Source organism: Spermophilus citellus (genome assembly GCF_964194105.1).
Source record: "Spermophilus citellus genome assembly, chromosome: 15".
Lineage (NCBI taxonomy): Eukaryota > Metazoa > Chordata > Mammalia > Rodentia > Sciuridae > Spermophilus > Spermophilus citellus.
Window position 1 is genome coordinate 61,501,897 of NC_138195.1, and position 23,593 is coordinate 61,525,489.

General features: G+C 39.7%; 1 protein-coding gene across 1 annotated transcript; it reads right to left on the bottom strand.

Moving 5' to 3' along the window:
• Positions 1-294: 294 nt before the first annotated feature.
• ANKRD1 (ankyrin repeat domain 1) lies at positions 295-8,564 on the bottom strand. Its single transcript, XM_081268693.1, has 9 exons — positions 8,409-8,564; positions 7,585-7,764; positions 6,546-6,683; positions 6,290-6,397; positions 5,163-5,261; positions 3,977-4,075; positions 3,680-3,778; positions 3,448-3,546; positions 295-1,193 (listed from the first exon to the last, which is right to left on the bottom strand). Exons 1-9 carry the CDS (start codon positions 8,433-8,435, stop codon positions 1,083-1,085), a joined length of 960 nt encoding a protein of 319 aa, XP_081124819.1. The 5' UTR covers positions 8,436-8,564; the 3' UTR covers positions 295-1,082.
• Between the last annotated feature and the right edge of the window lie 15,029 nt (positions 8,565-23,593).

Consider the following 23,593-nt stretch of genomic DNA (forward strand, 5'->3'; position numbering starts at 1 on the left):
TCCTTATGTTTACAGTTCTCAACCTTGATACCCAGTGTGGTTGTGGGACTCCATGGCCACATCATATGGGATCCTGTCAGAAATACAGAATCCTAAGCCCCACCTGAGACAAATTGAATCCCAATCTGCACTTTAATAAGATCCTCAGGGTTATCTGTACACACATTGAATACCGAGAGTGCTATGGTACAGGAAATATCTAATATGGGAAACAAAAAAAAAATCCACTCTCCTAAGTGGCCTTTTTTCACAAGGAACATTCGTACCATATTTACAGAAGAACTTAGAAGAAGGTTTAGAGTGAGTTTGTTTTTATTATGAATATAAAATATACCTACAACATAATAAATATTTACACATTTACAGTCTGCATTTCCTTTCATGTTTTGAGATCAAACTCAGTTCTTCATGGCCCCATCAGCCAATCCTTCTACTGCCCTTCGCTTACACTCATGACGTTCTTTTTCTTTGGTACACTGTGTGACTTGGTTGAAACTGCAACAACAACCAGGCCCGGGGTGAAATGGCTGGCTTTACTGTCTTTTGTACTGAATTGCTTTCATGCTCTTGTTTCCTTTCCTGTTACTACATGCCTTCCATTGCTTCACTCAAACATCAGCATTAAAACTCCAGAAGAAAAGAGAGCTGCGATAATCTCCCTTGTCCTTTAAAAAATACCTTAAACTATCAGCATGAGTGAGGACATATAATAAGCTGGCACTTAGAACATTGTACCTTTGTATGGTTTAAGAACCATCTATGGAAAGGCTCTGACAGTGTTATGCACAAATTAAGTTTTGCCCAACAAATGATGCTCATGAAAGTCAGAATAACCGTGCCATGGAAGTTAATAAATAAATAAGCATTAAAGTCAATAAATAAATAAAAACAGTGAGTTTCACTAATATTAATTTAAATAGGTATAATATCCCTGGGGTTTCTTGAAACTTCCTTGGATATGTCTTCCTAACAAGTTGACAAACAAGCTGGATCTTATGGCTAGTTACTCTTCTTTTGGGCTACGCCTTCAAAATAAAAAAAAAAAAAAAGTGAACAGGTACTGATGAAGAGTCTCGGTTCTCTTAAAATGTAGCTATACGAGAGCTTTTGTAGGAGTTTTCCTTGAGGCTGTCAAATATTGCTTTGGTTCCATTCTGCCAGTGTAGCACCAAATCCATCGGGGTCTTCCCAGCCTAGTCAAAAGAGAGAAGGAAAGTTTACTTGCATGTGAACAATCAGTTCCCATCCTCTGTGGGTATGCTAATAAAGTACATGTTATCAAGGTGTTTTATGGTTTCTACTATAAGTGATTTGCATTTTATATTCAAACAAGCCTTCGCTGTTTCTCATAGGAATGCTTTGGGTATTTTATATTAGCTTTTTTATTTTATTTTGTTCCTGTGGGACATTGGTGATATCCCAGGTCCTTAGACATTAAGTGACAAGAGCAACCCAAGTCATTTTGAAGTTTGAAAAAACAAAAGTGCCTGTATACATCTCCAATATTCTGTGGAATTAATAGCTCCAGGAAGTGGTACTATCCTTCTTGGTTCTATTGCTTTTAAAAATAGTCTGGTTTTGGTTTTTGGTTGTCTATTTTGTTTCATTTGTTTTGTTGGATACTGGGGATTGTAGAGTACCCCTGGCGACTTCCTCAGATCTTTTTATTTTTGAGAAAGGATCTCGAGACATTGCCAGGTCCTCCTGCCTCAGCTTCCCCAGTCACTGGGATTACAGGTGTGCATCACTACACCCAGCAGAAAATAATTCTTAATTGATATGAACTCTTGACAAATGAGCCACTGCAGCACCTCTGCTTAGCGCTCAGGTGCTGCTCTGTGCACCTTGGGTTAGCACTCAGGTGACTACTGTTGAAAGCAGATTTTCCACAGCTTCTCAGGATTTACACTAGGTCTTCCCAGGGAACTTACTCTTCTTGTATTTGATGTCAATGACGTGTGTGAATCAATAATTTTTGATCAAATTTTGTTCTCCCTTATACACACGTCTCAAGATATTTGCAAATATTAAAACCATGTCACCTTTCAATGCTTGTCTTTAGCTATGAGAAGTCCTAAAAATTCATTCCAAAGTATGCTTTAAGCCAGAGATTGAAAACTAGAAGCTTTGAGATGCAAACCAGTCTAGAGATCTATTATGTTTTGCCCAGATTAGATTTGACTTTTTTTTTTTTTTTTGTAAGTTAGATTTAATTGGCAACAGTTGGACATCAAGCAATTTCCTAACTGGATTTGTGCAAAGATCAGAAGAGGTGGCAACATGGCACCTGTGATCCAGACAGTAACCTACTGGGCCATGTGCACAGAGCCCAGGAGCCACTCATTTAAGTCATTTACATGATCTACCTGACCCTTGGGGAGTCTGATCATCTTGTCCCCCAAAAACTGTATGTTCTGCAGCTTTTTGGCGATTTCCTTGAATCTACTTTTTCTCTTTTAAAAATTATTAAGATAAAACCAATTTTAGTATCTAGCATGAGGGAACCCTACTGGTTACATTTTCCATCCCAAATAGGCTCCATTTATCATCAATCTTTGTCCTTGTCACCAAGCCAGATATTTTCTTCTGTTTTAAAATGATAAAATATTCCTTTCAACCTCCCAATACCACAAATAAGGAGAGGAAATTATTTGCATTTAGAAAATGACTCTTTTCCTTTATTGTAAAGTAATTCTCCAAAATCTTCAAAATTATTTCTCCAGTAATTTATACTCATTCCTCCTCCTGATATTTTTAAAGCCTACATTAGATGCTGTTTGCCTGGGAATTTATACCATAGAAAAAGTTGCTTACATTCCCTGCTTACTGATGAAGTTAATATGTACTTATACAAGAATTTTCAAGGCCTTAATATAGGAAATTATTTTGAGATATATACAGATAAGCCAAAATGAAGAATGGATGGGAAGTTATCTGAAAAATATAGGCTTTTCTATAAAAAAAAAAAAAAAAAACCTACCCTGGAAGAAAGCAGTAATGTTTCATGTGGTTATTTATAAGGAGAGAAAGACTATTCTGAATCATCCTGATAGGATATTGATTACTTTTAGTTCATTGACTCCATTGACCCCTGTGGAATTTTAGGCCATTTTTCAGGAACTAACCCAAGCTCTGCTCAGCCAGGAATGACAAAGGTAGGTTGGATTTCTTTCACGCAGGTATTTGTGTAGGTGAGCTATTTTGACCTTTTTTTACTTTCAAGACAGAATTATTAGACACTGAAGGTATAGCAGTAGCTATGGCTCTACCCATTTCTGACCACATGACCTGAGTCTTTGCCAAAATTGACAGCATCCTTATGGAAATGAGCAGGAACACTTAAATCATCAGTGGATCCCCCAAAATAAAACTATGTGGGAATATAATTTCAAGCATTAGGAGGAATTAGGAGGCCTGCGAGCTCTACCCCTTGTTTGCAGTACTTACACAGTTCTTGATGTTGAGGTCTGCGCCATACATAATGAGGAGTCTGATCATCTTGTAACGATTCAGTCTCACGGCGTCGTGCAGTGGGGTATCTCCCTCCTAGAAAGGCAGAGCCAATAGGCTAGTGATAGGTCTGAAGCCAACAGTGGGTCCTGTCCGGGCACCCCTGCTTGCCAGATTCCAAAAAAACAATCCAACAAACTCAGCAGCCCAGCTTTGTCCGGCTACTCACTCTGTCTTTGGCATTGAGGTCCGCCTCACAGGCGATGAGGTGCTCAGCGCACTCATAGTGACCGGTCCTCACCGCCACGTGCAGTGCTGTACTGAGCAGCTGGAAAATGGGAAGACATGGTTGATTGGCTGGAAGTGAAGACAGACCCTGTCCTAGACCCCAAGGCAGGTGCAAGGGGGGACATGGCTAGGGTGCCCACACAGCCCACGTTGCCAGATGACCTCAGTGGAGAGGTGGGGTTGGGAAGACGGCTGGGAGGATGGCAGAAAGAAGGAGGGAGATGTGAAGGGGAAATACCTTATCTCGTGCGCTGATTTTTGCGCCTTTGTTCAGAAGCAATTTTAAGACATCCAGATTCCCCCCACGGCATGCCCAATGGATGGCTGTGGATTCGAGCTGTACCAGAAGGTAAAAGGACACAACGAGAGAACCTGGTCAGGAGGATTTGTACTGGGTTTCTAAGGCCCAGGGGAATGCAGGTGTGTTAGGGCATCCATGAGGTACTAAGTGGTCCCCAGGTCAATTCTAACTATTATAGATGAAGATTCTTACCAAGTATTGTAATTTAACTGCCTAAATATGTTCCCTGTTGTCGTTTTCTCCAGGAGAGCCTCAGTACCTCAACTGCCTTTTCTTGTGATCCCTGCACATTGTTCTTTTAGTAGATTTCCTCCTCTCTGCTCTATTTGGTTTATCTCTGGACTTCCAAATCCCACACTCCTGAATTTTGGTGTCACTACATGCAAACTTTATTGCTGTTGTTGTTGCTTCTTTAATTCTTTTTCAACTTGTTTGGTCTTTAGATTCGGTTTTGGCCAAGTCCTTTGAATATTTGATATCCTTTTTCTACTTTACTGTAACATCAAGTTGAGCTGCATTTAAATAAATGAAGCCTTTTCCCAGCTCAATCTTCAGTTCATAAAATATACTGTATACTGGTCTTTTGTAGAAATCACAGTGGTTGAATTATTGAGCTCTGAATAGCAGCTACTTTCCTTGGATGCAATTCATTTAGTATGCAGTCTAGCTCCAAATCTCATCGGTGGCAATTGGCATCTCTCACATAAAGTGCGCAGCTAAAAATTTCTTATACATTGCTGGCAGCCCAGGGGCCAAGAACAGGCTGCTGTGTATAATGGGAGGGCAGAGGTGTTGAAAGGCAAGTGTCAACTGTATGACTTCTCAGTAATGCTACTGACTTGATAATGACCCAACTCTTTGATGAGGTTATTGAATTCTGTTCAACAGCTTTCACTTCCTCTCTCTTCCCCAGAACACTCCCCCTCCTCAGCATATATGGGAAATACTTTCCACATGACCTAGTCCCATCTTCCAACTCTCTTTTGTATGGAGAAATGAGCTTTTGCCTGGTTCTCTCAGATCAATTTTCAATCCAATCAGCCCAGTTTTTTAGGATAGGTTTTCTTGAGCTTCATATAGTCTACTTATTTTGGTTCATTTCCAAGCAAAGAAATATATTTACCATATCACGGAATTCAATCTGGGCTCCAGCTTCCATTAACTTCTTCACAATTGCCAAATGTCCTTCCAAGCATGCTCTGTGAAGAGCTGTCCGTTTATACTGTAAGAGATTTAAAAAAGAGATAGCGATGTATATATAAATGTCCACCATCCTTTCAGAGGTATGAAGCTGGGGACTCTGGAGGCCTAATTGATAGAAACTTGAGTACTTCTTTATGAACAGAAAAGCCAAAGTTAACAATTTCAGAATTAGAATAATTATCTCACAACTATGATTGGAGCTTCCTGCCACATACATTTCTAAGTGCTCAAAGGCTTACACTGAGGGATGTGGACTTAAAACCTCAAAGCTACCTAAGTACTGACATTTCCCTTTCTTGTATTTTACACTTTTCTTGTTCATGTAGCATTTTGTCATGCAGATCAATTTTCTTCCATTCAAAACTGTTGTTAGCTTGAATATCAAAAAGGATTTAGTTCATTTTCTTGAAAGAATGGGAGACTCATTTTTAATAGGATCCCCCATCTCAGTTCATGGGGTGAAAATAACAAAAGGATTAGTGATTTCTGGTAAATTGGCTTCATGTGAGTGAATTAATAGACTATTAGAGCTGGAAAAACTTTGGACATTTTTTTCACTGTAGTAGACTAGGTTTACAGATTAAGGAAACTGAGGCTTAAAGAATGCATTTGAGCTTGCTCAAAATCAAATAGCCAGTAGGCATAGAGCTGGAACTTGAACTCCAGTTTCCAGATTGCCTGTCTAGTATTGATGTGTTTGGCTCCAACCAAAGATGATGTTAATAATATATTTCTCCAAAAGTAACTTTTAGACCCTGCCTTGTTAAGTCTTTCCCAAGGATCTGAGAAATTAAAGACAAACTCAAAATCAGCCAGAATTATATGAATACAAAAACCAATCCATTGCACTAATCCAGAATGTTTTTTTTTTTTTTTGGGGGGGGGGGGCAACTGCTCTCTCCTGTTATGCTTCTGGCAGATGTGGTAACAGCTGGGGAAACTGTTTCAGGTCGAAAGACTTTGGCACCAAAATCTCAAGGCTTCAGTAAAGCATTAGAAACACAAAATTAATGATCTGGATTTTGCAGTGCTTTGAATAAACCTTACCTCATCACAGACATCTGGATTGTTCTTGTCTGACAAGAATTTTTCTACTACTGGCAGTTTATTCTCCAGAGCAGCCTTCAGAAACCTAGGCACATCCACAGGTTCTGTCTAAAGCCAAAAAAAAAAAAAAAAAAAAAAAAAAATAGCGTGAGAATCACTGTGAACTGTCCTACATTCAGTCAAACCCTCCACCAGTATTTGCTCCCCTCTACCACCAACACTGGATATTAATACTTCAGAACCAAACAGTCCTTACAATGATTTCAGGTTCCGGTTCCTTCACAGCTGGAACTTTAGTTTTCCTGTATTTTTTCCTTTTTTTCAGTTGAATGATTATTTCAAGGTCTTCTAAATTTTCAAGCTTTGATCTTTGTTCTAGTTTTTTCTTTTTGAGCTAAAAAAAGAAATCCAGGTGTCAAAAACGTGGTGAATTCCACTTGGCATGCCTTCTGCTGTTGTCTAAACAAAATCTGCAAAGTCTGACACAAGAATGTGAACAGTTTGAGCAAGAAAATTTAAAAAATAAATAAATAATTCTTTGACTTTGGTTTAGTAATTTCTTATTCAGGTATTTGGGGTTCTAATTTTTAGCTAATTGCCTTCATGCTTTCTTCCTTTGCTTGTAGATCAGCCCTTGACTAACTGGAGACACGATCTAGTCTCTGAGTGATGATTTCCTAATTAATGCCATAAATAAGCCTCAGATTTCTGTAGAATTTTATCATGCTCAAAAATTAAAGGTTTTTTTTCAGCCCAAAAGAATCTAATAATAAATATTAAGTTCTGAAATAATAGTGCCATTCTCTTTCAGGTGGCCCACTAGTCGGGGACTATAGCAAACTGATGCACATTTTATCTGTGTTAGTAAGTAGTCAAACTTCGCTTGGCAACAGAGATTGTGTCAATACAGATAACAGATACAGTCTAACTGATCCATGGACCACAAACCACATTATTGAGAAAAAGAGGTCTCCTTTACTTGAGGTTAAGTAAACAAAATACGGCATTGGAAATTCATATGACATGATTATCTCTTTAAGCCTGTTTCTCAATCAAACATGCTCATAGCACATTAAATCATTGATTCAGAATCCAGCAGTCATGGTCTTTTCTACAAATTATTTTCCCAAACCTATTCCATATATTTTGCCTCTTTTAGGATTAAAATTTGGTCCAGAAAACATCTCTGGAGTGGTTTTATTTTCTTTCTTCTTCCTTTCTTCCATGGTGCCTCCATCCCTCACCCAGCGCCAACCCCCCCCCCCCGAATAATAGATTCCATGAAAGGTTCTCACCTCTGCCTCTCGCTGTTTCTCACTTATCCACTGTTGCTCCCCGACGTTCACATGGTGGGCTGGAAGTGTCTTTAAATCTTCTTGCTTTTCCAGAGTGACAGCAGCTTCATATTCTCCATCTCTGAAATCCTCTGGAAGGAATACCCCTGCCTCCCCATTATTCTTCTTCTTTCCTGTGACCTGCAAAGGAAGAAGACAGCAGGGTCAGAAGGACAGTGCCCTTACTGGGGTCATTCTCCACAGAGGATGCTGCAGGAGGTTCTTGGTCCTTCCTCCCTGGTGACAGGCACCTCCATGTGGTACACTCTCAGATGGCTACAGATAACCCAGGATTAACTTCAGGTGCATGTCCTACTCTCTCAGTTAAAGTAAGGCTCAGTGTAGGTTGAAATATTTAAATCTACTTTGAGTTCACATAATCAGATTTCTTCTAGGAGATTCACAACCTCTTCTCTGCTTATTTAAAATTCCCTAGTTTTAGGTAATTTTGATAACTCTCAGCATTGACTTGGAAAATTTCCAGCCATATATTCTTGCAAAAAAATCTCCCCTAAGGCATTTTGATAACTACCTGTGATTCCACACTATAGTAATAAAACCAAAGGAGAACATAATAAATAGGAAATATGCAGAGAATTCATTACTGGCAGCTCCATTTTATTCCAATTTCACTCGCTTCATCACATAAACCAACCCCTTTTTTCCAAACATGACATTCTCAGAGTTCCCTTGCATTATGTCTGAAAGAAAAAGGCATCTCAACTTTCAAATTAAAACCAAGATGAGCCAGTTTTCCTTGTGTAAAAATAATGTGTCTTACATACCAGTTCCTCTACTTTCAGTACCATCATGTTGGTGGCAGGGGTCTGCGTGTCTCTCTCCTGTGGAATGAGCCCCTGGAGTTGGCCCTGCTGAGCCTCTCCACACCAGTCAGCTTAAATAGCTTGGGCAGGGTGAGATAATCTTCCAACCTGGGAACACAAGTAACACCCACCACCCCCACTAGTGGCCAACTCAGAGGCAGGTGAATTTTCATTCCAGACTCAATGTCTGGGAAGCCCGAGAGGGAGGGGATGACAAGCACACACTGCTGAATATGTGAATCAGGAAGAAATGTGAGAGGGCCATTCCTTTGGCAATGACCACACTGCTCAGCAATGTGAGTCATCCTATTTATCGAGAAGCCAGGGGACAGCTGTCTGTTGATATTGCACCACATCACTGCTCTTTTTCCTTCTTTGTCAGTTTTCATATGACTAACCTATCAAGAAAATGTGAATGCTCTGCATATCACACTCCCAGTACTATCTTTCTGATAACCAGAATTATCAACACTTCACTTTGGGGAAGTGTTGCCTCAGGGCATCCTATTTCTGTGGGTAAACAGCCTGAGAGGAAAGGATCCGGGTCCTGATGGCACTTGTCTATATCTGTTTGGAATTCTCTGGAGTGATGTCTGGGGCTAAAAGGGCTCCATGACATGCCACCTTACTTACCATTATTATAAGAAATTAAAAGCATTCAGTAATGCACTTTTATTTTATAGTGTCACTGGCCATAATTAGCACATGACATGTACACTGTGTTCTAAAACAGCATACTAGCTGGAGCATTTTTCCTTCAAAATGGATTGAAGTGGTCCAGAGATAGATTATATGAGATCAGTTATTAGCAACAACAAGACCTTGATTTGGTTATTGAGATAAACTCTTCAAATGCTGTGGGAAAGAAACCATCCATGGGAATTTGTTAAAGAGAGAGAGAGAGAGAGAGAGAGAGAGAGAGAGAGAGAGAGAGAGAGAAGAAGAGAAAATAAAGATTTGGGCCGGGAGTGGTGGTGCACACTTACAACCCAGGCAATTTGAAGAGTCAAGGCAGGAGGATTGCAAGTTTGAGGCCAGCCTCAAAGGTAGTGAGGCTCTGTCTCGAAAAAAAATAAAATAAAAATAAAAGAGACTGAGGATGTAGCTCTGTGGTAAAGCAACCCTGGATTCAACCTCCAGTACCAGAAAAAAAAAAAATATATATATATATATATATGTTTGGGGCTGGGTATGTGCCTCAGTGGTAGAGTGCTTTCCTAACATTTGTTGCAATCCTAGGGTTTCAACCCCAGCACTGCCCACCCCGGCAAAGAAAGAATATGCCCCCAAACAAACAAAACAAAACAAAAATTCAGACTCCCCTGACCCTACTACAGGGAATCTGGGGCCAATTTACAGATATTTCTAGGGATCTGTCTTTTTCAAAGCATCAGATGATTCTGGTATAAGATGTGAGACACATGGCTAGAGGGGTGATGAGCTTTGCTTTGAAGAGGGATTAAAAAAAAGATCTTTGTTTATGGTTTCTCATTTCTGAGGTATTAAATTATGAAAATTATTAAGGTTACTATCTTCAAAGCCATTTAAAATCTTACTTTTTTTTGTAAAAGAAAGAAGAGTGAGTAAGAGAAGGGAACTATTGGAGGATTGGAGGAGGGCAGTGCTGATTGGGATGTTAAGTAGACATCACCGTCTCCTCAAACTCACCACTCAAACCAATATGGCTGCCATTCTCATCTTCCCGCATTGAAATGACCTGCCAGTGGGTGACATTTCTGGAACTTTCAGAATGAGACACTGACCTCCAAAACCAAAACACTGACAAAGAGGGACCCTACCAATAACTCCTGTATCATGTGTTCTGGTCTATTAATATTCTACCCTGTAAGGGGTAGGGGTAACTGAAAGAACTCTCCCACCCTTTTCTTTGAGGTGGGCACAGCTAACACTATTTTTCTTTGGTCTTTTGAAGTGAGAAATAGCAAAGCAAGCTTTTCCTACATTCCATTCTTACACCTTTCTTTCCTAGGCCTAACCCAAACTCAGAGAAGTAAAAGAGATCCCCTTAAAGAAGGGCAGCGGGTTGTTCAGTGGCGTTGGATATGGAATTTCAGACCTGTTTGTGCCTCAGAGTTTGAGCAAGACCAGTACTCTTTGCAAAGAGGATACTGAGGCACAGCAATGTTAGGTAACTTGCAGATTTCCTGAAGCCATTTCTACCCAGACTCACTCAGGAACCACACAAAACTGATTAAAAGGCTCCTTGGTGCTCAAATCATCTCAAAGAATACAAAATGGGTCAGAAGGGCTACCAAACCCTTTTCTCCATTTCATCATTTAATTATCCCCTCAAACCTGACTGATTGTAAACAAAAGGCTCCAGGAAGACTTGAAGAAAACTTTGCAGAGCAGAGCAGTTGAAGAGGGGGTGGCAACATGGGCAGAAACAGAGAGAAAGGAGCCAGCTTGGGTATATTTAGGGCTAGCAAAATCACAGCCAGGCAAACCTTTTCCACACCAATCCAGTTTGTCCTTATAAAGCATGAGGGAATATGCTTTTTGAAAAGAGATTCTACATGCCTTTAGCTCCTTAGCAACATGTAAGGCAAAATTGTATTTTGAATCATTCGTCAAAATTGAGAACAAAACTTCTCAACTGGAGGAAAGCATCTCCCACTCTCTGTTGGCACGGTGGGATTGAACCCAGGGGTGCTCAACTATTGAGCTACATCTCCAGCCTCTTTTTAATTTTTCTTATTTTGAGACAGGGTCTCACTAAGTTGCCCAGTCCGGTCTCAAATTTGTGATCTTTCTGCCTCAGCTTCCCAAGTTTGCCACCACACCTGGCTCCTATTTGCCTTCATCTAGCTTCGAACTGGGCAAACCCTTTCCTTACCCAAATGAATTAAAACAACAAAGTTTCTAGCTGGAACTCCAATCATTTAGCAATGGCAATACCAACCACCTATGACCAGAATGAGCAAGAGAATGATCTCTGAACCTTGCTGATATCAATGCAGGAGACTTTTCTTCCTCTTCTCAGATTTTATGCATTTCGATGGGTGAAGTGAAAAATGAACAGAATTACAACCCTGGCTATAGCTGTTTATAGGAGAAAGTTTAAAAGGCAGAAAAATGGGGCCCAAAGCATCCAAACACCACCCAGGTTCCTGTGCCATAGCTCAACTCCATGAGTAATTTTGTATGTGTAAAATATGAAATATAACACATTATATATCTACTCAGACTTTTTGTTTTTCTTATTATATTTTATCTATACACGCAAGATACACATTGCTATAATTAAAATAACATTGCTCAGTCAAGATCTTATTGGGTGTTGATTTGATACTTGATTTTTTTTTCAACTCAATAACAAGTCTTTGAGATTCTCTTCTATCAACCTAAACTGATCTATCTCATTATTTTAAAAGCCTAGATGATTTTTCATGGATAGACATGGTATTTTTTTATTTGACCACTCTCCTATTTATGAACATGTAGACTATTTTTCACAATGGTCACTTTTATTTGCTACTACCAAAGGCATTTTACAGCACATAAAATTTTATTGTTATTAACACCCCTCATCCTTAGAATATCCATCTCAACACTAAAACGAAGAGCCCCAAGGACAGCAGCCAGATTCCGACTTGGAAGACGTCTTGTTCCACTGTTGTACTTAGAATTGCTCATTCTGCCATCAGCAGTCTCAGCTGATGCTCACCTTCCTTGGCACAGAGAAGTGGCTGACTTAGCCTGCCCAGGAATCCAAGCATCCTTACAGCCAAGAATGGCTCGGTTACACATTCGAAAAAGCCAAAGGGAGGTCACAAAAGGGAAGCAAACAAGGTTTAAGGTTGTTTCCCTTCACCTGCCAACCAGGGATGGAATCACCTGCATTTGAAAAGCTGTAAAGTATTAGGGACATTTGAACAAAATGGTGGCCTCTACCTTCCTCTCAAAGAAGAATCAAAATTGAAATATTGAAATGTTTGAACCCAGGACTCTGGACCAAAGTGCACACAAGCTTCCCTGAGCCAACTGGGCTGTTCACATTGGAAAGTTTCTTTTTGCAACATCAGAGGGCTCCTGACACTAGAGGTAAGTAAAGGTCTCGCTCCTAGATCTGCCAGCAGATGCCTTATTAAAGTAAATGGGTCTCAGTACAAATTCTCAACACAAACATATGTATAAACTCATGTCAACCAACAGGCACAGACAGACATATGGACTCTTGTGGAAATGCAAGGAAGCCCAGTCCTCTGTCCATTAAATAATGTCCAGCATAAAAGGTTTACTAGAAGCAGATGAGACTACATGTTAGCAACTGATTTCAGCTAACTTTCGTTTGTGGCCTAACAGAAGATCTGACAAACCCCTAGCACTCACTCACTACATGTCTAAGACTCTATAGCCATCAAAAAATGCCTCACACATACTAGAGCTAGATAAGACTTACCTGAGACCCAACAGGATTCTATTGTTCTTTCCTAGCCAAACCACTATCTTGATTTCTCCCTTAAATGAGAAATAATTCGCATTATTTCTAATGGTACTTAACTAATAATCCTCTAGTACTAATCAGAGGTAAAGATAAAATTCTTATGGGTTAGTTACCTCCTCTGGAGTGGGAGCAACTCATTAGCATCTTTCAAACAAAAATGAACATCAACAAGTGAGCTTTCAGTTAGGGCTTGAGATGTAAACTGACATTTGGTAGGATAGTGGTTCAAAGGCTGGGTGCATCTCACAGTTAGCTATAAAGCTTTTAAAAATATGCTCATGCCCTGGTCTGGTCTCACTCCAGGTAAATGAAATCCAAATCTTTACACTAGAAACCCAAGTATGGGTATTAAGAAAAAAATTTCCAGCTGGTTCTAATTTCCACCCATCATTGAGAATACCATTCCAGGATATAAATTTAAGTGAATACATATGTAAATACCATATACACATGTATATTTCTGAAGTGGTGGTTGACAGTCAAGCCATCACTATTGTGCTCTTAGAACTTTGATTGGTAAAGACTCCACCTTTACTAAGACTATGGGAAACAAATACACACAATAAAGTGCATTGTTCAGGGGATGTAGTTCAGTGAAAGTGCATTTGCCTAGCATGCTCTAGGGCCTAGGTTAGATCCTCAGCACCACAAAAAACCAACTAATCCAACACACACACACACACACACACACACACATAAATCGTGCATTCAATATTTATTTGGCCCTACTGTGTGTCAGACACTTTTCTAGGGCTAAGACAATCACCTTGTCCTCACAGAGCTTACACAGAGTTACTGAAGTGTTTAAGGGGAACTGCAGACCAGGTAACATGCCCCAAGCCTAGGAGGGTGAGAGAAGGCAGCAGCTGTGTGTCTCTCGGGAACCTGGCTTTTGATCTTGGCTTTGTCCTGTGTCATTTGAGCAAGCCCTTTCAGCTCTCACAATTTCCAATCTCAAAATTTAACAAGAGAGCTTTGAATGGAATGATTTCTAGGTCCTTAAAGTTTTATCAAGGCCTCAAAAATCAATGGATCAAAAGTTAGAAATAAACATTCAGAACTACAGCATCACGTGCAGACAAGAAAGTTGATTCTCCAGAGCCTCTAAAATAGGAAATGGTCCATAAAGCTTTTACTAAGCCCAATGTCTTTCAACTATTTTCAGTTTGATAAACATAAAAATACCCCTTCTCCTGTTAACATGAATAGAAAGTTCAAGATCCACTTGGGGCCACATCAAATCAAAGCAATGACAACTTTGATAAGGTTTTCAGAACTTCCCAAGTTTGCTAACTAACCCCAGTATCAGAGATTTTTCGATAAGGCCTTTTTCTTTGTCCTCCCCATTCTGAGAATCTCTGCCAAAGCTCTTGCTTGCCTTTGTGGTAAGTGGTCAGGAAAGGCTGTGTGACTTTCTATTAAAATTCTTATTTGCCCAAACAATAGGTTATTGTTTAGGCCCTCTCCACTAATTCCCACAGAGGCAGGCCTCTGACAATCAACATTCTGGGGCTGAGATGAGGACTGGCTGGACTGTCTACAGCAATCTCAGGAAGAATGGTGTGTGGGGGAGAATCAGTTAAAATGTGAATGCATAATGATTCTCCCTCAACTTTCTGAAAAGCCAAATTTACTTCATGAGATGAAATTTCACTGAATGGACAGTGGATGATGGAGAGTTGGCATTGAAGCAGTTTTTGTAAAAAGAAGTCTGATCGTCATAGCAACGCTCTGAAAAGATTTTGATGCAACTTTGGAATTACTTCACACTCAATTACATAGGACATCCACTTGGGATGAGAGATAAGTGCTTCTGTGACTGCAAACATAGAAAGAAAATCTATTTAACATTTTTAGCCATTTATTAGAGCAGGAAGAATTATTTTTTAAATGCAATTTCTGACTTCAAGAAGGAGTATTGGAAAAAATTTTTCTTGATACACTTTGGGGTTTCCTAGTAAAAGAGAAAATGCTGCAAGACATTTTAACTCTGAAATTTAGGGCCAGTAAAAAACACTGAGCAGGCTTTGAGTCCAGTCCCTTGTCATCAGGAAAAGCCAGGCTCAGGCAGGTAGGACTTTAAAGACTAAAACCTTCTTTCTATACATCCTGATACCTAGAATCTCACTGCAACACAAATTTCTTTTGGCTTACCTAAATCTTAACAGTTGAGCCTGTTTGTCTCATTCCAAGAAGCATCACCAACAAAAAACATTTATTGAGTACCTTTTAGAATGACTTTGGCCAGTCAAAGGGGACAAAGTTTAAATAGATGTTCCTGCCATAGAAATCTGCCTACCTCCGTTGGTTCGTAAGTAGGCATTTTTTTTTTTTTTGCCATAGTGAGGTGCTCTATCACTGAGCTATATCCCCTGACACTTTTTATTTTTTATTTTGAAGCAGGGTCTCACTATGCTGCCCACACTAGCCTCAAACTTGGGATCCTCCTGCCTCAGTCTCCTGAGTGTCTGGGATTATAGGCATGCACCATGCACAGCTCATAAGTAGGCATTGCTAAGTTTTCCCAAAGGTAAAAAGGACTTTAACATTGTCTAGTCCAGTCCCCTAATTATAAACATTGCAGCAAGTGGCACCTGAAGAGGTTATGTACGTGTATATTATTTATTCATTCAACATGTGTTTAGCCCGTTCCTGTCAGACAACCTGACATTATGCATTTCCTGAAGTGCAGCAATAAGAAAAACACACCATCACTTATGTAAAATCCTTGCCAAAAATGTTTAACCTGAATCCAATTATGATACAACATTCAGACAAATCCAGACTGTAGGCCATCTGACAAGACCACTAGCTTGAGTTCTTCCAAAAGGTTAGTGACTGGAAACACAAAACCAAAAAGAAACAAAGGATTATTCTAGATTAAAAGAAACTAGAGAGCAGGAACCTTGGTTGGATCCTATAATGTAAAACACAAAAGCCATAAAATACATTTTGGGGACAATTGTCCCCAGTCACAGATGGTATTTTAGACAGTATTATTGACTTAATGATAGTTTTCTTCTGTCTGATGATGGTTTTGTGGTTGTGTAAAGGAATGTTCTCACTCTAAGGAGATGTGTTCTGAAATCTGAAGTATTTAGGAGTGGGGTAGTGTGTTTTCAAATGGTTCAGCAGAAAAGGTTTGTGTGTGGAGAGAGAGAATGTAACTGTCAAATACTAACAATTGGTGAATCCAGATGAAGAGCAAACTGGTGTTTATTGTTCTATCTCTTCAACTTACTGTACATTTCAAATCTCAAAAATAGATAAAACATTTTAGTAAAATAAGGACCCTAGAACAGAAGTTCCATGATGCAAGAGATGTTTCTCTTACTGATGCACACCAAGCAGGATACTTAGAAGTATCCTGGCACATAGTAGGCATTCAATCAATGTGTGTTTAATAAAAATCTTATTAAAAAGAAGGAGGAGGAGGATGAGGAGGGGGAAGAAGAGGAGGAGGAGGAGGAGGAGGAGGAGGAGGAGGAGGAGGAAGTCCCAGCAGGACAGAAGCCAGAAGCAGGCCAATCTGCAGGCACAGAGCCCTGATAGTCAGCATTTCTGAGAGGCTCCCTGAAGCCCCAGGAAAGCCACAGAACAAGGCTCCTGTGGGCATTGCTTTTTCAGCTACATTCAATTTTGGTGCTGCTAGCCAGGCAGAAGGTTGAGGAAGGAGGACACACTCAGCCAAAATGGCTTGACCTGCTTTCTTACCACCCACCATGATGGAACTAGAAATAGCATGTTTCAGATGATAGTATAAGAACATGGGCATCCATCACACACACTGGTTCAACTGCCCCCCATGAATTCAGGGGAAAGCTGGAATGTCTGTTAGCTCTTAGGGACCCCGAGATCCAGCAGCCCCCACTCTACAACAGGATACAGATGGCAAAGTGGAGTCTAACAAAAAGACAAGAGCGAACTCTTCATTTTCTCTCTTTTGGAGCCACCAAAATGACATCTTGTCTTAAAAAAATGAGTTGTCTGAGATCCTACCAGAAAATGACCTATTACCTCATTTCCAAATTCTGAGCTTAAGGAAACATATATATCAAGAAATAATTAAAATAGGAATAATGCTAAATTCCCCAGGATTGATGGAGGAGGTTAGCACAACAGTGCAGCGATTCGTTTCTTTTTTCCTCCTCTTTCTTTTTCTCTTTAACTTTCTTATATCTTTTGAATATTTTTTCCTCCTCTTTCTTTTTCTCTTTAACTTTCCTATATCTTTTGAATACTTTTTCCTCCTCTTTCTTTTTCTCTTTAACTTTCTTATATCCTTTGAATAACTCTTTTATTTCTTCTCTCTCTTTATCTCTCATTAAAAAACCAAAGGGATCATAAAGACATGGAAAGCCTCTACCGGGCCCACCCTGCCTCTGGGTGAGTGGAGCTGTGCTCCTTCTAACAGCAACTAGTTGAGAAGGAAGCAACTAGTTGGGAAAGACTTTGGCTAACAGCTCCCAGAGGCATGTCATCTCTTTTCTAGCATGTGTGGACCTGCAAGCAAGAGGATCTTAGCTCTCCCACTTAGCAGGAGCCTGGCAGTGCTTTCTAAACTGAAGTCACATAAGAAATGGAAGAGTCTGTTTGGAAAAACATAGTCCTCTGCTGCCAACAGGAGCAGATCTTTCAGGGCCGAGGGAAACTGCAACCCCTCCAAGATCTTTGCTCTCCTTTGGAGACAGGCTCTCAGGTTTCACAAAGGAATTTATAGCGCAGACTGACGCCTCTGGGGTTGGAATCAGCTCTGGACTAAGTGGAGCCCCTGAAGAGGGACAGGCACTGTTCTCTGCAGTGTGCAAGATTGTTTACCAGGGGATGAAAACGTCCTCTCATTGAAAAGGAATGTTTGGCAAAGAAATGGCCTCTAGAGGCAAAATCTGATGGCTCTTTGGGGAGTCACTTTGGGTTAGAACCACTAACCTGGACTGATCACATTGGGCAAGGGAGAGGAGTGAGTTGGGGTCACAGGGGCTTTGGCTTGTTTATAGCAATTTCTTGCCTTCAAAGCTGTCCCTTTTCCTAGATAAATTATCTATGGCGGCAAAGTTTGAAATATGAAAGGTTAGAAATCATATCAAAAAATAAGGGCATATATGCTTTGTTCATAATAAGCATTTCCTGAGCTGGGCGCTGTGCCTAGATGCTTTCAAAATCATAGTTAGGGGGTACTGAGATGATGTGGGATGAGTTGGTCTGCTTGCTGACATTCATACTTGGGTGAGGTGGAAAAAGATGATATCCTTCCTTATTTGGTGACTCTGGAGGTCACAAATCCCTTCTCAGCTCTCTTCCCAGCACCAGAAGCCCAAGCCATTCAGCAGCCCCCACCCTTGGCATTTCCTTATCTAGGAGTCTTCACTGTGGAATTCCAAGGCCCACCCCAATGCCCGGATATGCTTCAATCCATGGCTTGCACTGGGCTCCTCTTGTGATGACAAGCAGATAACATAGCACACATGCCTTCCCCTTTTCCTGCATACCAACCAGACCCCAGCTCTGAAAAGGAAACAACCACAAACCAAGAGAGATGTTTTATTTTTATATAGACATTGTTCAGACTCTACACTAAGCCTAGAATTGTGGTAAGTGCTTTCCCATGTTGCTCCAGTTAATCCCTGCAATCACACTGGTATTTTTACAAATGAGGAAATTAGTGGGTGCAGAGGTTAATTAAATATCCTAAGTCATATAGCAAGTGTATGGGGGTAGGGGAAGAGGCTACCAATTCAGAGTCAAGACTGGCTCTAGGTCCAGATCATCTTTATGGTAGTTCAGTCCCATCACAGTTAACAATGACACCACTGGCTGTCTCTATCAGGAAGCTTTACCAAGTTCTGACATCCTTAACTTCAGGACAAAGGCACTACTTGTTATAAAGTCAGCATCACCATGGTTACAACCACAAGTCACCTGTAATTTGCAAAGGCCTCATAATCGGAGAAGCAACAAGAAAGTGAAAAAAATATTTGCTGAATATATCAGTAAATAAATGGGCATAAAATAGGAAATGAATTGGAAGGAATATATCCAAATTAATAAATATGAATGCATTAAATGCCTCTTTTAAAAAAGACAGATGCTTTTTATGATCCAGCAGTTCCATTTCTGGGTATATGCAAAGAGAATTGAAAGCAGAGTCTTGAACAGTATTCATACACCCAGGTTTCACAATAGTAAAACATGGAGTCACCCAAGTGTACAGCATCAATGTACAAATGCATAAGCAGTATGTAGTATTTATATAGAACTGAATTTTGTTCAGCCTCACAAAGGGAGGGAATTCTGATATATGCTACAACGTGGATAACTCTTGAGGACATTATGTTCAGTGAAATAAGCCCAAGAGACAAGTACCATATGATTCCATGTATATGAAGTAAAGTGATCACAATCATAAAGACAGAAAGAACGGTGGTTGCCAAGGGTTGGGGGGAGGGAGAAACAGAGAGTTATTAATGGATAGGGAGTTTCAACATTAAGGTAAAAAGAGTTATGGAGATGGTTTTATATTACAAATGAGTTGAATATCCCTAAACTGCACAATTAAAAACGGGCAAGATGGCAAATTTTATGATATGTATATTTTACCACACAAAATATTGAGGGGATAAAAAAGAAAAAATAAATTCTCTTCAAGACAAAAAAAAAAACCCTTTCATTTGATGTAAAATAAAACAAAAAAAATCTATATGCTGTTTATATATGAGATAAACTTACACCGGAATGACAATGAAAAGTTGAAAATAAAGAACAAAGAGATAGCACATCAGTGCTACAAAAATATGCAGAAGGAACAATATTAGTACCAGAAAAAATAAAATTCAGAGCAAAAAGCACCAAATGGAAACATGGGGAGAAAAAAAAAGATACAAACCTACAAAAAGTTTAAACTAATAATTTTTGTACAATAAGTGACAGCAATAAATATCTAACTACCAAATCTGAGTCCAGACATGCCAAGAAAGAATAAATGAAGTAAAATGTACCAATTTGACCCAGTAGGAACTTGCTGTCTCTTCCGCTGGCTAATTTGTCTGCAGTTTATTTAAAGCAGAGAGCTTAAGCTTAGACTTCCAGATTGGAAAGATCCGAAGTATTTCAGGGAGGAGTTATTTATGCTGTATGAGTATTTTACGTCAGGGAAGCATTATGACAAATAGACCATGAAAATCACACCACATCCCAAGGAAAAACAAAAGCCACAGAAAGTTCTTGTAGTGTTTCTTCAGGAAATCCTGAAGCACTCAAGGCTCTTGCCAGTTGGGATAATGTGTTCATAAATTTCCTCTAACAAACTCATTCCAGCGTCAGAAAATGACAAATCAATCAAACTTGAGCGGATTGATAGCTAAGCCCTTCCAGGACTGTGGGCATGAATCCAGGAAAGAAATTTGGGCCAGAAAATTGAACCCTTTCCTGCCAAAAATGGAAATAAAGACAGAAAGAAAACCAGTTATGTCCTTCATTTCAACTCAAACCCACCATGTTTTAGGCAAAAGAGTGAGGATGCAGCTTCTGAGTTTCTCACAGGTGTGATGAAATTCCCAGCAAAAAAAATAAAGTAGTAAAGTGCTTAAAGAAATCCAATTTTCTCCATCAGTGGAGGGAAGGGGCCCGAAGGGCCAATGACAAGAAGTGGAAGACACCTGGGTTTCTAAAACAACTCTTTCTAGGGACACATTTGATTGATATTAAAGAAAAACCTAAAACTAGTAAGTGCTAATAAGTACTAATATAGATTGACTTATTCTAAGAAGGGTCAATTACACATAATGAATTGGCTAGAAGTGCTGGGCAACAGTTTTCTAAGCAAAGAGGACCTTTTCTTCCTGGTCCTTTGTCAGCTACACCGAAGCAGGATTTCTGACCTGGAAGGGGAGTTGTTCTATATCCAAAACAAATTAGTAACTCCAAATTCTGTGGCAACAAGCAGTGAAGATACTACTAGGTCATTGATAAGTAAGGTATTTTTGGTCTGCAAGTGGTTTGAAAGCATGTGCGTGTATACACACACACACACACACACACACACACACACAACAGACTTAACTATAAAGACATCTCTATAGGTAAATAGATGTTAACTTCAGGTCTGTTTCTACTCCTTGCATTGTACTTTCTTCCTTGCTCCTCCCTGGTCTCTCCAGCTGTCAGCCTATTACATTTTTTGTGTCTGTCTGAGTAGGGAGGTTTTTGTCTCTGCAGGTCTCTCCATGGGACTCGGTGCATTCTGCTCAGTCTCACTGGCTCTCTGCCCTGTTTTCTTCCTCTCACCATCTCCCTTCTTCCTTTCTCTTGCTTTCTGCTCTGGCCATGGGTTGCTGCCTACTGCTGCTAGGATGTGTTTTCCTTGATGGAGTGAGAATTAAAGAGACACAAATATGGTAACAGGTTTCAGTGGGGATGAGATGGTGCTTGCAACCTGTGGAGTCCTTGGAAACTCAGTATTTCTGACAAATTGTCAGTATTTCTGTCAAAATACTGCCCACCTTAAATCCAGACACCTAAGGTCAGGAGAAGACAGTGATTTGGCCAGAACCCTGGCCTCTTCTAACAGCTGCCACTCGTTACAGTACAATCAATGTTCCAACCCACAACAATTCACATTCACATCTTTGCTATGATAGCGGGGGGGGGGGACCATTTTCTTTAGCATCATTTAGATAATTAGAGTATAGAGTAAATCCACCGAATAAAGAAATTTCAGGTACAACAATGAAACCATTGAAAGGTCTTTAAAGAAAAACTTCCCTCCTTTAAAAAAAATGTTTAAAGAAATTGCTACATCAAAGTTCTGAAATGTCAAGAATTCCTATCATTTCCTACTGTGGCAATAGCCAGGAACCTTCTAGAACACTATAATTTCTTATTCTGTAAAGTGAAGGATAAAGAATAATTTTGATTGAACCCCCTGAGAAGTATCTTTCCAGGATGATCCTTGAGCAAAAGGCAGACTGAAAAACTTTCAGCCGCCCTATGGGGAAATAACTTTTTTTATTAAAGAACTTTGATTAATCAGGCATTCCTCTGTGGCATTTTGGGGGATTCATTTTTATTGCATCCTTCTAGAATCTACAGAAAATCTTCAGAATGGGCAGCACTAACTTTAGCCAGACAGCCAGAGCTGAGAGGTACAGAAAAGAGGCTACAGGGTGGAATATTGGGATGGCAGCTCCCTTTCTCAGTATTTTCTTTTGGTGATTCTTTCAGGAGAGTCCAACTCAGAAGGGTAATGATTCTTTTGACTTAAATTCATGGCATGAAATCAATTAGAGAACGTTTTAAAATCTTGGGGAAGGGCTATGTGGGGCATGAAAATTCCTACTCAGGACAAATCCTAAACAGTATAATGAGACTCTTCCCAGCCCAACCTATTTATTCCCATTTATTGCACACTGAGAGCCACACCAGGGATAAATGTTTGATTAACTCATTTGAGATTTCACAGTAAGCCTTTAAAGCAAATCTATTATTGCCCCATTTTAGAGATGAAGAAACTGAGCCCAATGAGTTAAATCAGTTTGTTCAAAACCACACAGCTGGGAGGGCCATCTGTATGGTAAATTCTGTACAGAATCTTACAAAGACCACAGTAGCAAGAACAATTTAGCTCTGACTAGCCCTATCTTACTTACAAAGGCTGCTCATTTATGATCACAGATGCTCACTTCTAGAGCTCTGTGACTTAGAGGTTATTGGTTCTCTTTTAACAGAAAAAAAAAAAACAAAACTAAGACCAAAGGTGGATAAGCGACTTGCTCAAAGTCACGTACCCAGTAAGTATCAGAGCCAAGACTTGGGCCTAGCATGGGTTTGACTCTTTGGCTTGTGTCTTTTGAGCTCCTTTCCTGGGCAACCAGTCAATGGATCATGACTGGTCTAAAAAAAAAAAAAAGTATCAAGACTCAGCAAGAAAAGGTGTCATGGTTGATTAAGCATGTCTGTATGATCATCAGAATGAGGAGCGGCAGCACGCTAGCCACATTATGTCATCTCTGATCTATGCAACCTCATCATTCTATAGACAAGGATATGGACACTGACCTCAGACACTCAGAGACTTCTCTGGGTTCTCTCAGCAAGTTAATGGCAGAGTCAGGTTAAAAAAAAATGCTCTAACTTTATAGAAATACCATAAATAAAGGGGGGATTTAGTTAAAATAATATGCACACTTGTAGGTATTTCCTAAGACACAACAACACTAAAGGATATAATGAAGTTTGTTATTTGGATCTCATAATGAATGTTTGGACTTTTTTTAAAAAAAATAAGCCAATATAAAATTGAGTATTATTGAATTGATACTTTGTGTGTGCGGGTGTGTTGTTTTTGTTTTTTTGGACTTGAAACCTATGGGCACTTTACCACTGAACAGCATCTCCAGTCCTTTTTATTTTACTATTTGAGACATGGTCTCACTAATTTGCTTAGGCTTGTCTCAAACTAGTGGTCCTCCTGCCTCAGCCTCCTGAGTCCCTGAGATTACAGGTATGTGCCCAGTTGTCTTTAGAGTTAACATAATAAAATAAAGAGCAAATAAGCAAATTGGTAGTTATAGAGTAATTGCCAATGAAACAGAATAAAATTCAGAGTGACATACTGACAACTTAAAAAAGCATAACCAGCCTATCATTAGTCACGCACTTGTTCAGAATGATGAGCAGCTCT